Here is a 16108-nt window from a genome sequence, read left to right as displayed (position 1 = left end):
GCAAAGTATTCAACAAACCAACTGACCACAATACTTTACTCAGGTTTGAGAGCTATCACCCACATGGCTTATGGGAGAACCTTATGGTGGGCCAAATTTACATCTTAGATGCAACGTCTCAGAGAGAAGTAATTATCGAGCCCATGCTGAGAAGCTTACACAAAAACTAGTTGCAAAAAACTACCCTACAAGACTGATTAGGAAAGCCAACAAGTGGGCACTGAATAATAACATAGGACAACTTCTCATGCCAAAAACAAAGAAGACTTGTGACTAGTTGATTTGTGTATCTACATTCAGTACCATGTTTAACAGGTTAAAACAATGACTAATAAGAACTGGAGCATCCTTCGATCTGGAAGCAAGTACCTAAAAATACCTATGCATTTCTTCAGGAGGGCGATGAATATAAAAGACATGGTAGTACACACGAGACCAAGACATAAGGGTTCTGTAATGCACCAAACAACCTTGCTGAATCTTCCACCACCAAAGGCTCACTCACCATGTGGGTCCTGCAGTGTGTGCCCCTTCATGAAAAAAAAGAAAGAACTTGACCTGGGCATGAGAACTCCATGTAGGCAGAAAAATGTAACCAACTCTAATACCACAAATGTGGTATATGTGATCAAGTGTCCATGTGGTTTCCTGTATATTGGGATGAAAATCCCAAAGGTGTGTCCGCATCTCAGAACACCGCAGCACAATTAGGTGCAAAAGGGACGCCACCAAGCTGACTGCCCGCTATGTCGAGAAGGGATATATCGTGTGATCAGACAGAGTGGTCTATCCTGGGAAAAACAATTCAAGCCATACAGATATGACGACATTCTCTTTTTTGAGCAGAGGTGGGTTCATAGGCTTCACACAGACCCCATGGGGAAGTACATTAGCGGGATGAGAAGAGTGCTCTAACACAGATCAATGACAACCACCTTAGTTTGTAGGACAAGGTGCCAATACACTACAGGGCAGATTTACAAGCCCTTTGCGCCACTTTTGCGTCACTTTTCCCATGTTAAAAGTGACTCAAGGGGCTTGTAAATCTGCCCCTACTTATCTAAGGGACCCGCATGGGGCTCCACAATCAGTGATGAGGGGGTGGAACACACTGTAAAGACGAATACACATTTGGAAATACACCAATGTCCTTAGTCCAATCCCCCGTGATCCAGCGGATCTACACATGACACTAATGGAGGTTACACACAGATAGAAATACAGTGTGGACATATAAAGATATGAAAATACAGTAATACGATTTAGTCAGTTATTTTATTATGGTGCTTACAATACCACGTAATCATATACCTGCATTGCCAATGCATACATGTTAACACAAAGAAAAAACTGTGAAGAAAATGGAATGTGTACATAATTTACAGGCCTTTACTGACTGATAAAAATAATCTGAGCTCCTTTAGACTGATTTGATGACAGTGGGTGATACACACAAAATAAACCAAAAATAATAAACTATGGTAAAGGGCACACACACACTGATAGATCTGCTGTCTATCACACTGCGAGGGGGGATTGGGTATCTGACAACCTCTGTGATCATTCCCTCACTGGTTAACCATAGAATTTTCCATGATTCCAGTTGCAGATGAGCACACTCTGGATCTGTTATAAATCATTAAAAGAATTGGAGCCTGTGTAGCCAAATTTAGCGAATAGAAAGTAAAAAAAAGAAGAAAACTGAATGAATATAATAAAAAAGTAATAGTTCAATTATTTATCAATCTGCGAGGGGTAATGAGATATCTGACAACCCCGATGACCTCTTCCAGTTTTACATGAATATGAAGGTTCCCACGGAGTTCATCCTCAGCCTAGCAAAATTTGCACTAAAAAGAATTACTTCAACTTCAACAGTGAATTCTATTTTCAGGTTGGCGGAGTAGCGATGGGCTGTCCGTTCGCTCATGAACTAGCCATATTGTTTATGGCAAAATATGAAGAAAAATTCATTTATCACAACAACCCGTTCGGATAATTCATCAAAAATTGGTGTTATATCGACGACATCTTTATGGTGTGGACAGGCTTGAAAGAAGATCTGTTAATTTTCCATCAATGGTTAAATAGCCGAACACAGGAGATACAATTCACTCTCAACTTCTCCAAAAGTAAAATGCCTTTTCTAGACGTGGAAGTGTACCCATCGGACGGTGGACTATTCACCACGTTATATAAGAAAAATACAGATCTGAACAAGGTGCTGCATTTTTCCAGCAATCACCCTCGGAGTTTAAAAGAGAACCTTCCTTTCGGACAATACCTCCGAATAAGACGAAATTGTCATTTTAAAGACAAATATTTTCTACACGCCAAAGAACTCACAAAGAATTTACAAGAATGTGGCTACCCAAGGAAATTGTTAAAGAAAGCCATGAAACGAGCGTGGTGGACCCCGCGTGAATATCTGCTTGAAAAAAAAAAAGAAACCGACAGGATTGTTTGTGTTTCAACTTTCGGCCCAAACAAAAATATGCTGAGAAAAGTGATAATGCAAAATTGGCACCTGGTAAAAAACTTCAAAAAAGACTGCAGCATAGCCAATCACTTAGTAAGAGCTTGGCTTCCTAAGATGAGACCCATGACATTTAGATCCTATGCGGGACTCCCACCCACCCAAGGCCATCGGAAATGCGGCACATGCTCGGGTTGTTCCTCTACCAAAGAAGGAAACATTTTAGAACACCGGAACATCTACTGGAAACACGATACGTTCACAAACTGCAAGTCACGATACGTAGTATATGGAATCATATGCCCTTGTAATCTCCTATATAGTGGAAAAACAAACCAGGAGATTCGGTCACCCATAATACAACATAAATCAAGGATCAAAAATCACGTACAGTCTGCACCACTTGTCAACCATTGGCGCTTACAAGACCATAAAGAAAAAGACCTATCATGGACAGTCATTTCAAAAGTTGAGAGAGACCAATGAGGAGGTGACCTAGACCAAAAGCTATCAAGGAGAGATGCCATGCTAATTGTCAAATACAACACGGCATTTGTAGGCCTTAATGAGTTATCCAAAATGTATAACCTTACTTGAAACAGAGTTTCACTGAACCTGAACGTTAACCACAATTAAGATGTACTGTTAGGCGGATACCTCATTTATAGAACGTAAAATTAGGCCCCCTCAGCCCAACTCCCACATTACACAAAAGGGTCTTGATAGGGCCTTCTTTGTAAATAAGTGCAAACTCAATCGAGCTCCCAAAAAGAGATCGGTTATCATCAGACTTCACTTTTCCAACCGAAAAAAAAAAACAAGATTCCAAAGTTATTTATGACCATTAGAAATTAAAAAATCACTTGTTTCTGCCAGAGAAATGTCCTTTTGACATGTGTCAATAAAGATATTCATATGTTTTTCTTTTAAAAAAACTACGTAGTGATGAATCAGCCTCCTTGCAGTCGGAATTGGGAAATTCTTATAAAACCCGGAAAGTAATAAACATCATAACGGTCCACATCCAAATACATTGGACATACATGCATTCAACCGATTTTTAAGGGAGCACGGAGTCAGACCCCCGAATATGCACACCAAAACGTTCTTAACAGCTTTGGAAACTACTTGTCCCATGGTCCTTTGCGTCAAAACTACAAATCCCGTGAGCCTCCGGTACGCTGGCTTTTTCCACAATAAAAAAACGCAGTTATTCGGCAAACGGTACAGGCACGGAGACGAATACGCCCCGAGGAAAAGGAAGAAAAACGGCCACTCGACTAATGAGAAGGTACGCTTGCTCGCTATCCACTGCAGACCAAACCTGTCCCTGCAGAATTCCGTTCCCGCATTAAATCCAAACCGTCTGACTCATGGTTTTGATCCCAACAGAGCGTCGAACCGAGAAGTAGCTGAATTAATCATAAGTGAGCTACGACAAGTTTGAGTAAGTACTCAATTACAATTTTCAACTAAGCCAGCAAAGCTCATTCCCAGAACATCAGATCCTAGTATCCAAGACCCCTATCAGCTTTTCACAAATATACATACGGCACCTTGGAACTCCCAAGCGACAAGTAAGCTTAACACAACCGGTATAAATGGGTGAATGTGAGTTTTTCTCTGATTTGGGCTATGATGCATGGAGTGCTGAAACCTAGGTTATGTTTTTTGTTGTTGTATCCTGCGACTGGGTTTGTTGCACAGACCGGTAACAGAGACTCCTGACATATAGAGAGGGGAGGTAAGCTGCCAAGAGGATTGAGACTAATTAGGTTGTTATTCCCTTTCCCCACAGCTTGTCTTAATGGTCCTGATGAAAACTCAAAAAATCAGTTAGAGTTCGAAACTCGTAGACCAATCTTCCAGCCATAAGATAGTCTGACCTCTGGATTGAAAGATTCAAATTCAAAAAATTACTATTTGATTCTAGTTTCTATGGCTTTGTAAAAAGAATGATGTAAAAAGTTTTCCGATCTTTGTAAATTGTATATTGCATGTATATTTTTATTGTTGCAATTTTGGAAAAAATTAAAAAGGAACAAAAATTTAATGAAAAATGTGATTTTGAATAAATACGAATCTCAATTTGATTAACTCAGATGGAAACAGTAGTCTACCTCACTTTTTGTTTTGTGTCAATTACTGGATGTCCATTAGGAGAAAATAGAATTCACAGTACTGGCAATTATTTTGTTATTTACTTGTAAGAGCTAGAGCAGCTTTTTGACTCCACATACGCCAACCGTAGACTGCTTCTTGGGATGCACATGGGACAAATGAGCAGTTTGCTGAACCTGGGAAATCTCCCTGGGAGAGCAGTCTTGTTCCTTTGGGGCACGTATCCCTACTCGTCGCCAGTTTTTGCATCCTCCATAGCTCTGGAGCATGCAAATAACCATGCCACACACAGAGGGGCATATTACCAAGCTATAGCGATAATTATCGCTATTGCTTGGTTAGAGACAATAATTTATCGCCGACCTGCGGCGATTTTTATTGCAGATAAACGTTGGTATTACCAAGGTTTATCGCAAATGCGATAAAAATCGGCCGCAATGCATGAATATCACTGAAAAGTCAGCGATGTTCATGCATTACCGAGCTAATACTCTTAGCCATGTTATCCACCTACCATTGGATAACATGGCTGAGAACTGCTCAGGGGCAGGTGTTAGCTTTTGGAGATATTCGCGCTTAGCGCGAATATCTCCAAAAGTTGGTAATAGGAGATAGCGATGTTAGCGACTGTTTCCAGTCGCTAACATCTTGGCACGCCCACTTTGCATGTCATTAGTGATAAATATCACTGACCTGCAAAGCGGGGCCCAAGATGGTCGCTATCTCCTACTAGCTGTCGCTAACTGGTGTTAGCGACAACTAGGTAATAGGGAGATAATTTTATCTCCGGTTTCTTGGCTTTTCAAGCCAAAAAAGCAGAGATAAACCCCTTAATAATATGGCACTCAGTTCTATAAAAACATCTTTATTCTTCGGCCTGCAACAGTTACCTGAATGCACTATGTTATAAACTATATTGGTCAAATCCAGTTACCTCCCAACTGATTATGTAACTTTGTAAGGAGTCCACTGAGGACCACAAGGGTCCTACTGCACATGATCACACAAAACTACAATACCTAAAACATTGGGCAATTGTTTCAAATGTGGCCAAGCCGCACCACCAATATCATTGGCCCTTTTTGTCCACGTGTCCTATAATTTGTCAGGTAGAGATTTAAATTACCAACAAGCTACATTCTCATGGTTAAAAAATAAGCTGAAAATAAAGGCAAGCCTACATGTTTTTCCGCATGGATGGTGTTTGGAATCTTCACTCAAGGGCCTGGACTGTGTGTTGATGTTAAAATGACATTCTTTCCATATGATCTTCGGAGTATATTATATAAGTATGATGTTTAGACATTGATGTTTTCCATGTTCCCCACTATCTATGCATTTGGAAACCACTTGTGAAGTGTTGTCTTATGATGTGCTTTGGTAACTTTACAGGGAATCCTAACTGAGCCCCTTCTTTTTGAATTATCATGGTAGGAAAAGCCTGAAGAGACTCACGTTGCTTCAATGACTTAAGAAATGTACACTTTCATTGAGCACTGGAATCTATTTGTGGTAGGGATTTCTAATATGGCTAGAAACATGTAGACATTGGCCACAAAAGATATAGCATATTTTATAGAAGTCCGTGGTAAGACAATATGTGCAGAACTCGTTCTAAATTTAAAGCGCAATCCCTTAACGTCCCTTGAACTGCACACCACTTTGACCTTGCAAAGATATGCATTTGTACGTCTTTTTATTTATATGATGAGCATTTGAAGCAAAAATTATGCAAGAACAGTGGCGGCCGGCACAGGTTAGAGAGGTGGGGAAGTCTACGGACTATGTGTTAGTTAAAATTAAATAACAAAATTAAAAACCCACTTACCTTGCGCTCACCGCATCGCCGATGTGGCGAGCACAAGGTAAGATGTTCTTATTCTTTTGTATTTAATTTTATTTAACCCGTCAACTGTTGACTTCCCCCCCCACCCCGTCCACCCCACTGCTCCTTCCTGTGCCAGCGGCCACTGTACAAGAAGTGGCACAGATGAAAGCATTGGTAGATGAGACCAGAAAAAACGTGTTTGCTAAATGAACTTATGAGTGAACTTATGAGTTGCAAACAATAGCAGCCATGTGAAAAAAACATGGGAGACAAAAAGACTCCATCAGTTTTAGAAAGTTTATTTGAGAACTTACTATTTTTGTTTGATAGTGTTAGTATTTCAATTTGTCTCTATTGTACTGGCCCTTTTCATTGCAATGGAAGTAAAGAAATTCAACAATGACAATGGAATGGAGTGAGTCACAGTTTTGAGACACAATTCAGAGCTCGATTTTAGTTCCTCTAATACACTCACAGATATTTTATCAACTTAAGCACTTCTTTATAAGTAGATATAAACAAATCACCCATCCAATTTCATAATACTCCTTGCTATATCAAGAAATGTAGGAGGGCAACAACAACATTAGTTGAGTCAATCATAGCTAGAAATTAAGTCGGAAGTGGCGGGAAGGAGAAAGATCTACAAGGATACCCTCAGGAATAGCAAAAGAAAATGGGAGGACTCCCAGGCAACAGATATTAACTCATCTCTGGAAAAGACGTACAAAGTCCTTTTGGCACATCTTGGAAAATGAACATACATCTTCAAATGGTGAATCTGAGACCTATATTCCGCTGGAAGTTTGGTAAGATCATGTTGGAAATTTATATGCCTATCACCATGTGACAACTTCCCCAATACGTTGACTGGTAGAGACTCCTTCCCTTGATGTAGAAGCTGCTATCATACTTAATTATTGGTGTTTTTTCGTTAAAAGATACTTCAGAAGCTTTATTTTCTCCGAGAAGGGGAAAATGCTCCAGGGCCTGCAAGATCCCGGGGAACTTGTACTTATCTAAACCCATTGTTTGACTCCCCTATATAAACATCTTCTCGAATGCCATTATTTCAGGTGAGAAAATAACTGAATCTTAGAAAGGAGCAGAATTGTGTTGCACCAATAAAAAGGGGAGTAAAGATAACCCCGCAATCTACAGACCTATGAGCCTGATTGACAGCCTACAAAACATTTCCTGACAGTTTTATTTAAATTGAATGGCTAAATGGTTGAATATAATATCTTGACCGATTTATAGGGAGGATTGTGACTAAATGTATGTGCACTTGCCCAGATTTTCCACTTCCAAACACTACACAGCAAATATATCCCCTTTAAGCAAGATCATCTTTATGTAGCTTTTGTTGACATGAAGGCTGCTTTTAATTTAGTTCCTAGGAATCTAACCAGGGAAGTGCAGAACTGTGGCATGCCAGAGCCTTTATAGTCAACCTTAATGAAACTCCACAAAGTAACCTATGCGTAAAATGGGTTATTGAGGGGGAGCTTACAAGAAGGATTCCCATAAACAAGGGTGTTAGTGTTATCTTTTGGCTCCCAACTTAGCATTTTCATCAATGGGGTGGTCGACTGGCTGAATACGTGTCAAATTGGCACTCCAAAATCAGGGAAGTTATCTATCCTGTGTTAATGTTCACTTATATCAATAACCACTATGGGGTTATAAGTATTGCTAGGTCAATTCTCACACTTCTGATCCCATTGGGGTCCTGGGGTTAACACAGGGAAAACTAAACTTACAGTCTGGACCCCCATGCTCTTACTAAGGAAGAATGCTGGTAGAGGGAGTTTCATTGGAGACAGTTAAGAGCTTTGGCTACATAGAAGTAAAACTTGCTGACTCCCTGTCCTGGGGCAGATGAAAGTAAGATGATATTATAACAGAGATCAACACTAGCATGAAAAGGTATAATGTTACATCATGTATGCAAATTTCTCCTGCCATGCAAGTTTACAGGGCTTTATATGAGAATTAAAAATGTGATTATGTGGACATGGTGGCCCTATAGGAATGTGAAACTTTTTTTATAAGATCATTGTTTAATCTTCCCAACAGTGTCCTTTTGGTTCCACTTTGTTTTGACATAGCCTTACACAGGGTCAACCATTTGGCAAATCTTAGACAACTGTTGTATTGGATAAGAATCTCGTCTGTAAGCAAATTTGAACCATATAGAGCTCTGCTAGAGATCTGATTTGCCTAGACAAATATTGCTCTACCCCTTGGCTTAGCTTCATTCGAGCATGACTATTGAGGCTACACCTTGGCGAATTATGGAAAAGCCCAGAAACTATAAAGGGAAACTTTAGATTAAGGGCAAAGGATTTTACCAGCAGTATGTCAGGGAGAAAGTCTGGATTGAACAGAGAGATGGCGGACTAACTAACAAATTTCTATCTCATAAATACATTCTAGGATGTGAATCCTACATGAATCAAATTGCACCATATAACACAAAAAAAGTGTACATAAAAGTCAGAATATGCATTTGGCAAGTCAATTGCTTTTCTGCTGAATGTTTGTAAAATACAGTAGCAAAGGAGGTCTGTCCTGCTTGTTTCACATCAAAGGAAACTAAACATCATTTTTTATTCTTTTATCCAGCCTGTAGTGCCCCTAGGAAAAAATTGATTATTCCTTTTATGCCTTTTGATAAGTGTAAGACACATTTGGGAGGCGATGAGGCTTTTGAAAACAGTTACCTCGGAAACGATTGTTTTCACACTGTCAATATTGCATTTTTTTTATGGATTCTAGTGGGCATTTTGGGTTGTATGTAATAACGAGTATTTGTTTTATCATTTTTTTAAATGTCATTTACATTTTGGACCTCAAGATACGTGTTATGCACTTTTGGAATACATTTTATTTTTTAATATTTTATTGATATACATTTTATGATTGTGTGAATTCTGTTTTTATGAGGAAATACCAATAAATAAATGCCCACATGCATCAAACTCAATTGCATTAGCAAACGGTGCGAATTTCGGCCGTTTGCGAATGCAATTCATTGATGTGAAATGCATTAAGCTTTTTTGCTTTTTTCGCAATTTAAGAAATCACAATTTCTTTGCGATTTCTTAAATTGCGATTGCATTTTAGAAATCACAATTTTGCTATTTCTAAAATGCAATGCCTGATTTTTTTTAAATTGCTAAATCGCAAATAGGAAGTGGTAAATTAACATGAAGTTAAACTTCATGGTAATTTGCAATAACTTTCAAAAATGCACAAAAGTGCATTTTTGAAAGTTTCATTTTAAACACACTCATTCCCTTGGGGCATGTGTGTGTTTAAAAAGTACTTAAAGGTACATTTCAGGGGTGCAGGGGGGTCCTCTGGACCCCCCCTGCACCCTTGAAATAGCATTCTCATTTTGCGATTCCTTAATTGCGAATCACAAAATGAGAATGCCTTCACATTCATTCCTATGGGCCTCTAGGCCCACAGGAATCAATGAAAAGGGATTCCTTAATTGCGGTTTGCAAATTGTGAATCGCAATTAAGGAAAATTAAGAAATCGCAAAAAAATTGTGATTTCTTAATGCATAGCCGTTTGCGAATTCTTAATTGCGATTCCTTAATTTTCGCAATTAAGAATAAGCAAACGGGAACATTGATACATGTGACAGCAAGTATTTATCATCATGATGATCTCAACATCATTTTCAGACGGAGACAGTAGGTACTCAAATGAATTTTAGTAAATCCTTCATGTTAATGTCTGTAATTATTAGCGCTCAGCAACCAGATAATGGAGTCCTATCTCCCATATATAGAAGGGGAAATGCCAACCTGCTGAATGAGCTGGATAATGGGACGAATTCCATTTTGACTGCTATCGCTAATCCTTCACCAGTATTCAATGTGGATAAGGACTGGATTGTTAAAAAAACTATCTATTTACAGATTTGTACCATGATCATCTAGAAGATAGGGTAAAGGATTATGAACTAACAGACATAGAATGGGAAGAAGGATAAGAAATACTAATGTTTACTCTAATTAGCAATTTAACATATTGCAACATATTCAGGCACTTAACATTTTCACTACCAATTTCTAACCAATGATACAATGGATGAGGTAAGGCTCCCTATTTTGTTCTCAGTGATGTTGAAATAAATGTCAGAATTTAGAAATGATTATGGCTGTTATGATTTCTGTTTGCCTCTCTGGTGCATCCTTCTAATGTACCTGTATGAATTGACAGGCCCCACACATGCATATTGTGAGGCATCTGTATAGTTTTGAATTTGTGAAAACAATTTGGTAAAGTTTGATGCTACACAACGTTTGTACAATAGTGGACAAAGTAGATGTGATCAATGGGCAAATCAATCAATCAATCAATCAAGACATTTTTATAGCGCTCTACTCACCCGGAGGGTCTCAAGGAGCTTGAGGGGGAGGGATGGGGGGGGGGGGGGTCCGCTACTGCTCGAACAGCCAGGTCTTGAGTTGCTTCCTGAAGGAGATCAAAGCTGATCAACATGCCCACAGCACACTTAGAATGGTACAATATTCCAGTCAAATTGTTGTTGTAGGGCCAGATGTACGACCTTTTTTAGCGTCACAAACAGAGAATTGGGCTGGTTGATTGGGCTTTTGCAATGTACTGAACCTATTTTGTGACTCGATAACCTATTACCAACTCACAAAATAAGGTTTGGAGGCTGGTATTAGGAAGGGGTTTTTCAAGGGCATCCCTTCCTAATAGCGAGGTGCAGGGGAATGTATGAATGTTTTGCCACCGGAATGTGGTTTCAAAACATTTATATTTTATTGACTCTGTGAAGGAGGTGGTAACCCGTTCGCAGACGGTAAGGAGTCCCTCCTGTTTGTGAATGTGGGTGATAACATTTTTTAGAGAGCAGGCAGTGGTCCCATGAACCACTACCTACTCTCAAAAAATTAAAAGGTAAGCTTTTCATTTATATTTTTGAAATGCATCTGGCTGCATAACAAAAAATGCTTTATTTAAAAGCAATCAAAGAATCCCTGTGAAGGCAGGCCATTCTCAATAGTTTGAAAATTGTGTTTTGCCTCATGAATTTTGATGAGGTAGGTCCCTTGCAACTCATTTGGGAATTGCAAACAGTGTTAAACACACTGTAGTACATCGAAGTATGTGATTTCATAATAGCGACTCACAACAGTTTGATATTAGGAAATCGCAAACCCGCGATTTCGTAGATCTGGCCCTTAGTCTCTACTCTAAGTAATCTGCATGTTTTGATATTGGTGTAGATACCAGAATTTTCTGAAATTTACAACTATTGCCACAACACACTTGTATTTCCCTTGACCTCATTATATATTTTGCATACTTTTTAGAAAATAACTAATAGAGATTCTGTTTTACAAAACAGGGATTTTTGTGGCATGACTGTATGATACAGTTGGTATGTTTCCACACTGATTTCCACATTCCTCTATCAATTGTTTCTATTGCCCTGCTCCGAAGCAAGGAATTCAAACTTTAGCTGACCTTTTTTTCAAAATGTAAAATCTAATCAAATATAGTACTGTGAATAAAACACTAATCTTTCAGACATGTTTTCTACATTTCTTACATTAAAGTTTTTGTAAATTAATGTTACATTTGAAAGACATTTTTATAGACAGTCCCAGAACCCTACAGCCCCCTCAAATTAAAGCATATCATAAAAACACGCTCTCATCCCAAACCTTTTGTGCAAACTCAACATTTCAGTCCCTCACTTTATTTGCAAAACACGATGTATTGTGATTCCAACTGTCATTGGGCAGCACATGTTTGCATGAAATGGGCCTCAGACCATACCATCAAAGGGATTAAAGAGGGAGCCGAATCATACTATTTTGAGTTGACTTGAATCTGAGTGACCAGCTGTGGACTTTGTAAGTGATTTGTCACTTTCACAAAAGGTTCTTCCTTCATCTTATCCGTACTTGACGACTAATAGCAATTCAATAACATTTAAATGTTGATTCAGTTCATTGGATATATCTGACAGAAACAAACTAGTACCTGATAATTTATACTTTGTACACAATTGGAGGATTTATTCTGTGTTATGCATTCATGACAAATGTGTAAGAAACACAGGCATTTTTAAACATGTTTGTTCTTTTTTCCTCAGAAGAAGTGACTGAAAAGGAGAATGCCGAGGCCTCAGATGAAGAATATGAGGAGCAAGAGGCAACCCTGGATGAAAAGAAAGACGTATCTGATGTTGAGGATGAAGAAAATAATGGAAGTGACAGAGCCTCTGGTGAAGACTCTGCTGCTGATGAAGGTGGATCTGAGGCTGGGGAGCAAGATGAGGATAAACCTGAACAGCATCCATCTGATCCTGTAGTAGAATCAGAAGGTTCTGTACGACTCCGCAAAGTCCCAGTGACAGAAAATGAACAATAGAGTCTTTGATTATGTTTGTTGTTTACATGGACCAAAGAAAACCTGCCTGTTGCCCATCAGATCTGCAAATGAAGATAACAAACGAACTGTTTACATTATGGCTATAAGATTTAATTTTCTGAACTTGATATTTTTAAGGCTTCTGTTTTTTATCAATAACTTTGTGTGTTTCTGGAATTTCTCTTAGCCTTGACAATCTCCATCCAAACTGATTTATTGGTAAAGTGATGAAATGATATAGTGTTCTGTTTTTAAGTCCCATTAGCATACATAATATATTTTGTTTTATAGATTTCAAAAACTGAGTCACATCAGGCAAATATATTTGTGTTAGTCAATTTAATTTATGAATTGGTTGTTATTGAAGTCGATTGCAAAAGGTACAGGCCATGTATGACTTATTTAATTTGAAATGCTGTTTATAATTCTGCCTCTCCTAATGAAACTACCTTTAGGTTATGCTTTTTTTGGCACCTGTTGCAGCTTTAATGCAAAATGGTCAAACAAGCTTTTTCACATGTTGAAATTATCAACATACATTGCTAAGCTTGTCCGTCGTTCCCTTTTAAAAAGAAAACAATAAAGCTTTTTCGTTTTTGAATTAATTTGCAATTTTTTATGTGTATGATTGTATCTATTGTGTCTATATATATATATATATATTACCTACTGGCGATAGCCAGTAGGTATATATAGTTAGGATTTTTTTCCTATGGGACTTTTGAAAATTCTATGTCTAATAACTTTGGCGTTTGTGGACGGAATCGGCTGAAATTTTCAGGAAAATGGCACATTTTGTTTCTGAGCAGCTCCTGAAAATTTGGGGGGGGTTCGTCAAGGGGGGGCCGAGAAAAAAGGGGGGTCCCAAAACGCGTTTTTCCCATGTTAATTTCCATAGGGCGGTTGGACTCACTTTTAGCCCGAACGGCTGAATGGATTTCCACGAAACTTGGCAAAATTGTAGGGACTGGTACCCCGATGTGCCTTTGCTAGGTCTCAATATATGTGCTTCAGTGGATTTTGAGAAATTAACGTTTAAATCAAGATATATATCTGTAACAGCGCTCCGGGCAGCTAACCGGTTCGCGAACTTTTCGCGTATCGGAACTTTGCAAAGCGAAGCTGATTGGCTCTCCGGTGTCTGTCAACATTCTAAACAGTCCGGTGCGGCCGCCATCTTGTCTCTCGGTAGGATCGAGAGACAAGAGGAGGCCAAAACAAAGGGGGAAATGAAGGAAAGGGGGCAAGGTAGACCCCTCCTGACCCCCTAGGATTGATGAGGGGGATATTATAGAGCCACGCCGGGCCCAAAAAAAAAAAAAAAAAAATCCGATTTTTTCGCCGTAGAGACGCGTCTTGGTTCGCGAACCGGGCAGCTAACCGGGCAGCTAACCGGGAAGCTAACCGGCAGTGTAACCAAAAAAAAAAAAAAAAATCAGATTTTTTCGCCGTAGAGACGCGTCTTGGTACGCGAACCGGGCAGCTAACCGGGCAGCTAACCGGGAAGCTAACCGGCAGTGTAACGGGAGTCTGAGGAGTAGCTGATTGGCTGTCAATATTGTAAACAGTCCGGAGCGGCCGCCATCTTGTCTCTCGGTAGGATCGAGAGACAAGAGGAGGCCAAAACAAAGGGGGAAATGAAGGAAACAGGGCAAGGTAGACCCCTTCTGACCCCCTAGGATTTATGAGGGGGATATTATAAAGCCACGTGGGGCCAAAAAAAAACAAACGCCGTAGAGACGCGTCTTGGTACGCGAACTGGGCAGCTAACCGGGCAGCTACCGGGAAGCTAATCGGCAGTGTAACGGGAGTCTGAGGAGAAGCTGATTGGCTGTTATCATTGTAAACAGTCTGGAGCGGCCGCCATCTTGTCTCTCTGTGGGATCGAGAGACAAGAGGTGGAAAAAAAAAAGGTGTAAATGAATGAAAGGGGTAAGGCAGACCCCTCCTGAACCCCTAGGATTGATGAGGGGGCTATTAAAGTTCCCTGGGGGGTGAAAAAAAAAAAATTGCGATTTTCGCGGTAAAGGTGCTTCCTGGTACGTTAACCGGGCAGCTAACCGGCAGCGTAACGGTAGTGCGACATATTGTGTTTTTTGAACGTTTGTGATATGTGCACGTGTGGATTTTGTCTAATTAAGGTTAAAAAAATATATATATATCTTTAAGCGTGTTCTGGCGCGCTTACGTTTTGGGTTTGGTTTGCGCTGCAGAGACGATACGTCACGGTTATGCGATGCATCATGAGGCGTCTCACGGGCTACGTGATACGTCACTTAATAAAGAATATATTTTACAGCTATAGATATTAGCTTTTAAAAAACCAATGAAATTCACAGAAAAAACCATAGGTTATAGACCATATATAGTTAGGAATTTGCATTTACAAAACCTTGAAAATTCACTGAAAAAACCATAGGTTATAGACCATATATAGTTAGGGATTAGCATTTAAAAAACCTTATTTTATTTGCACAAAACCATTGAAATTCCATATATAGTTAGTTGCACTAACTATATATCGCGGACCCGCAATCCACTGCTAATGATGTCACATATTACATCATTCATGACATGGTCAGTGACATCACTGATGACATCACTGATGACATCTCAAATGACATCACTGATGACATCACTGATGACAACACCCAGTGACTGTATGTTTCTGTAAAGTTAAAATATGTCTTACATATTGAAGAATGAGTGGATGTATAAGTGTCTGGATGAAGGATTTAGTAGGTGCATGAATGACTGTATGAGAGAATGATTAAATGTGTCTCACTGAGTGCATGGGTTAGTGATTAAAGTGTCTTAATTTGGCAATCAATATTTATGTTCTTCTGTAAACTGCTGCATGTTTAAATCAGTAGCTATATCAGTAACTATATGGGTTATTGAATGGTTGCCCAAGTATTTGTATGGGAGACTGAGTGTGTGTGTGGGTGGCTGGGAGGTGTATAACTCTGTGCATAGATGTGTGAGCGGTTGATTCCCTAGGTGTATGGGTTCAAAGTGCATGTAGAAACAGCTGTATGGACAGTTGACTGTGTGCATGAGTATATTGGTGAGTGAATGGATATCTCAGTTCTACATGTCAAAGTAAGTACATATGTAAAACACACTCCATGTGAGAGTTGACATATATAAATAACTGAACATAAGAGTCAGTGAATGTGAGAGTGGCTGTATGAATCATTGTGAAGTTGTATCAAGGATTGTATAAGAGAGTAAATATGTGTTAGTATATGTT

At 39.2% G+C, this 16108-nt stretch overlaps 1 protein-coding gene across 2 annotated transcripts in view; it reads left to right on the top strand.

Annotated features, from left to right (window-relative positions):
- The window catches only part of TMX4 (thioredoxin related transmembrane protein 4), a 378667-nt gene extending 365211 nt beyond the window's left edge, over positions 1-13456 (top strand). Inside the window, exon 8 of one of the 2 annotated variants that reach the window (XM_086927695.1) lies at positions 12581-13456. In XM_086927695.1, the coding sequence (XP_086783821.1) occupies positions 12581-12855 (275 nt within the window). In that variant the 3' untranslated portion in view covers positions 12856-13456. Of the gene's footprint in view, positions 1-12577 lie in introns of both variants that reach the window. The other variant, XM_086927694.1, reaches the window with a different exon arrangement.
- The last annotated feature ends 2652 nt before the right edge of the window (positions 13457-16108 follow it).

Source organism: Lissotriton vulgaris, chromosome 6 (assembly GCF_964263255.1).
Source record: "Lissotriton vulgaris chromosome 6, aLisVul1.2, whole genome shotgun sequence".
Classification (NCBI taxonomy): domain Eukaryota; kingdom Metazoa; phylum Chordata; class Amphibia; order Caudata; family Salamandridae; genus Lissotriton; species Lissotriton vulgaris.
The sequence above is the reverse complement of the archived record's forward strand: the minus strand, read 5'-3'. Positions and strand labels throughout refer to the sequence as shown.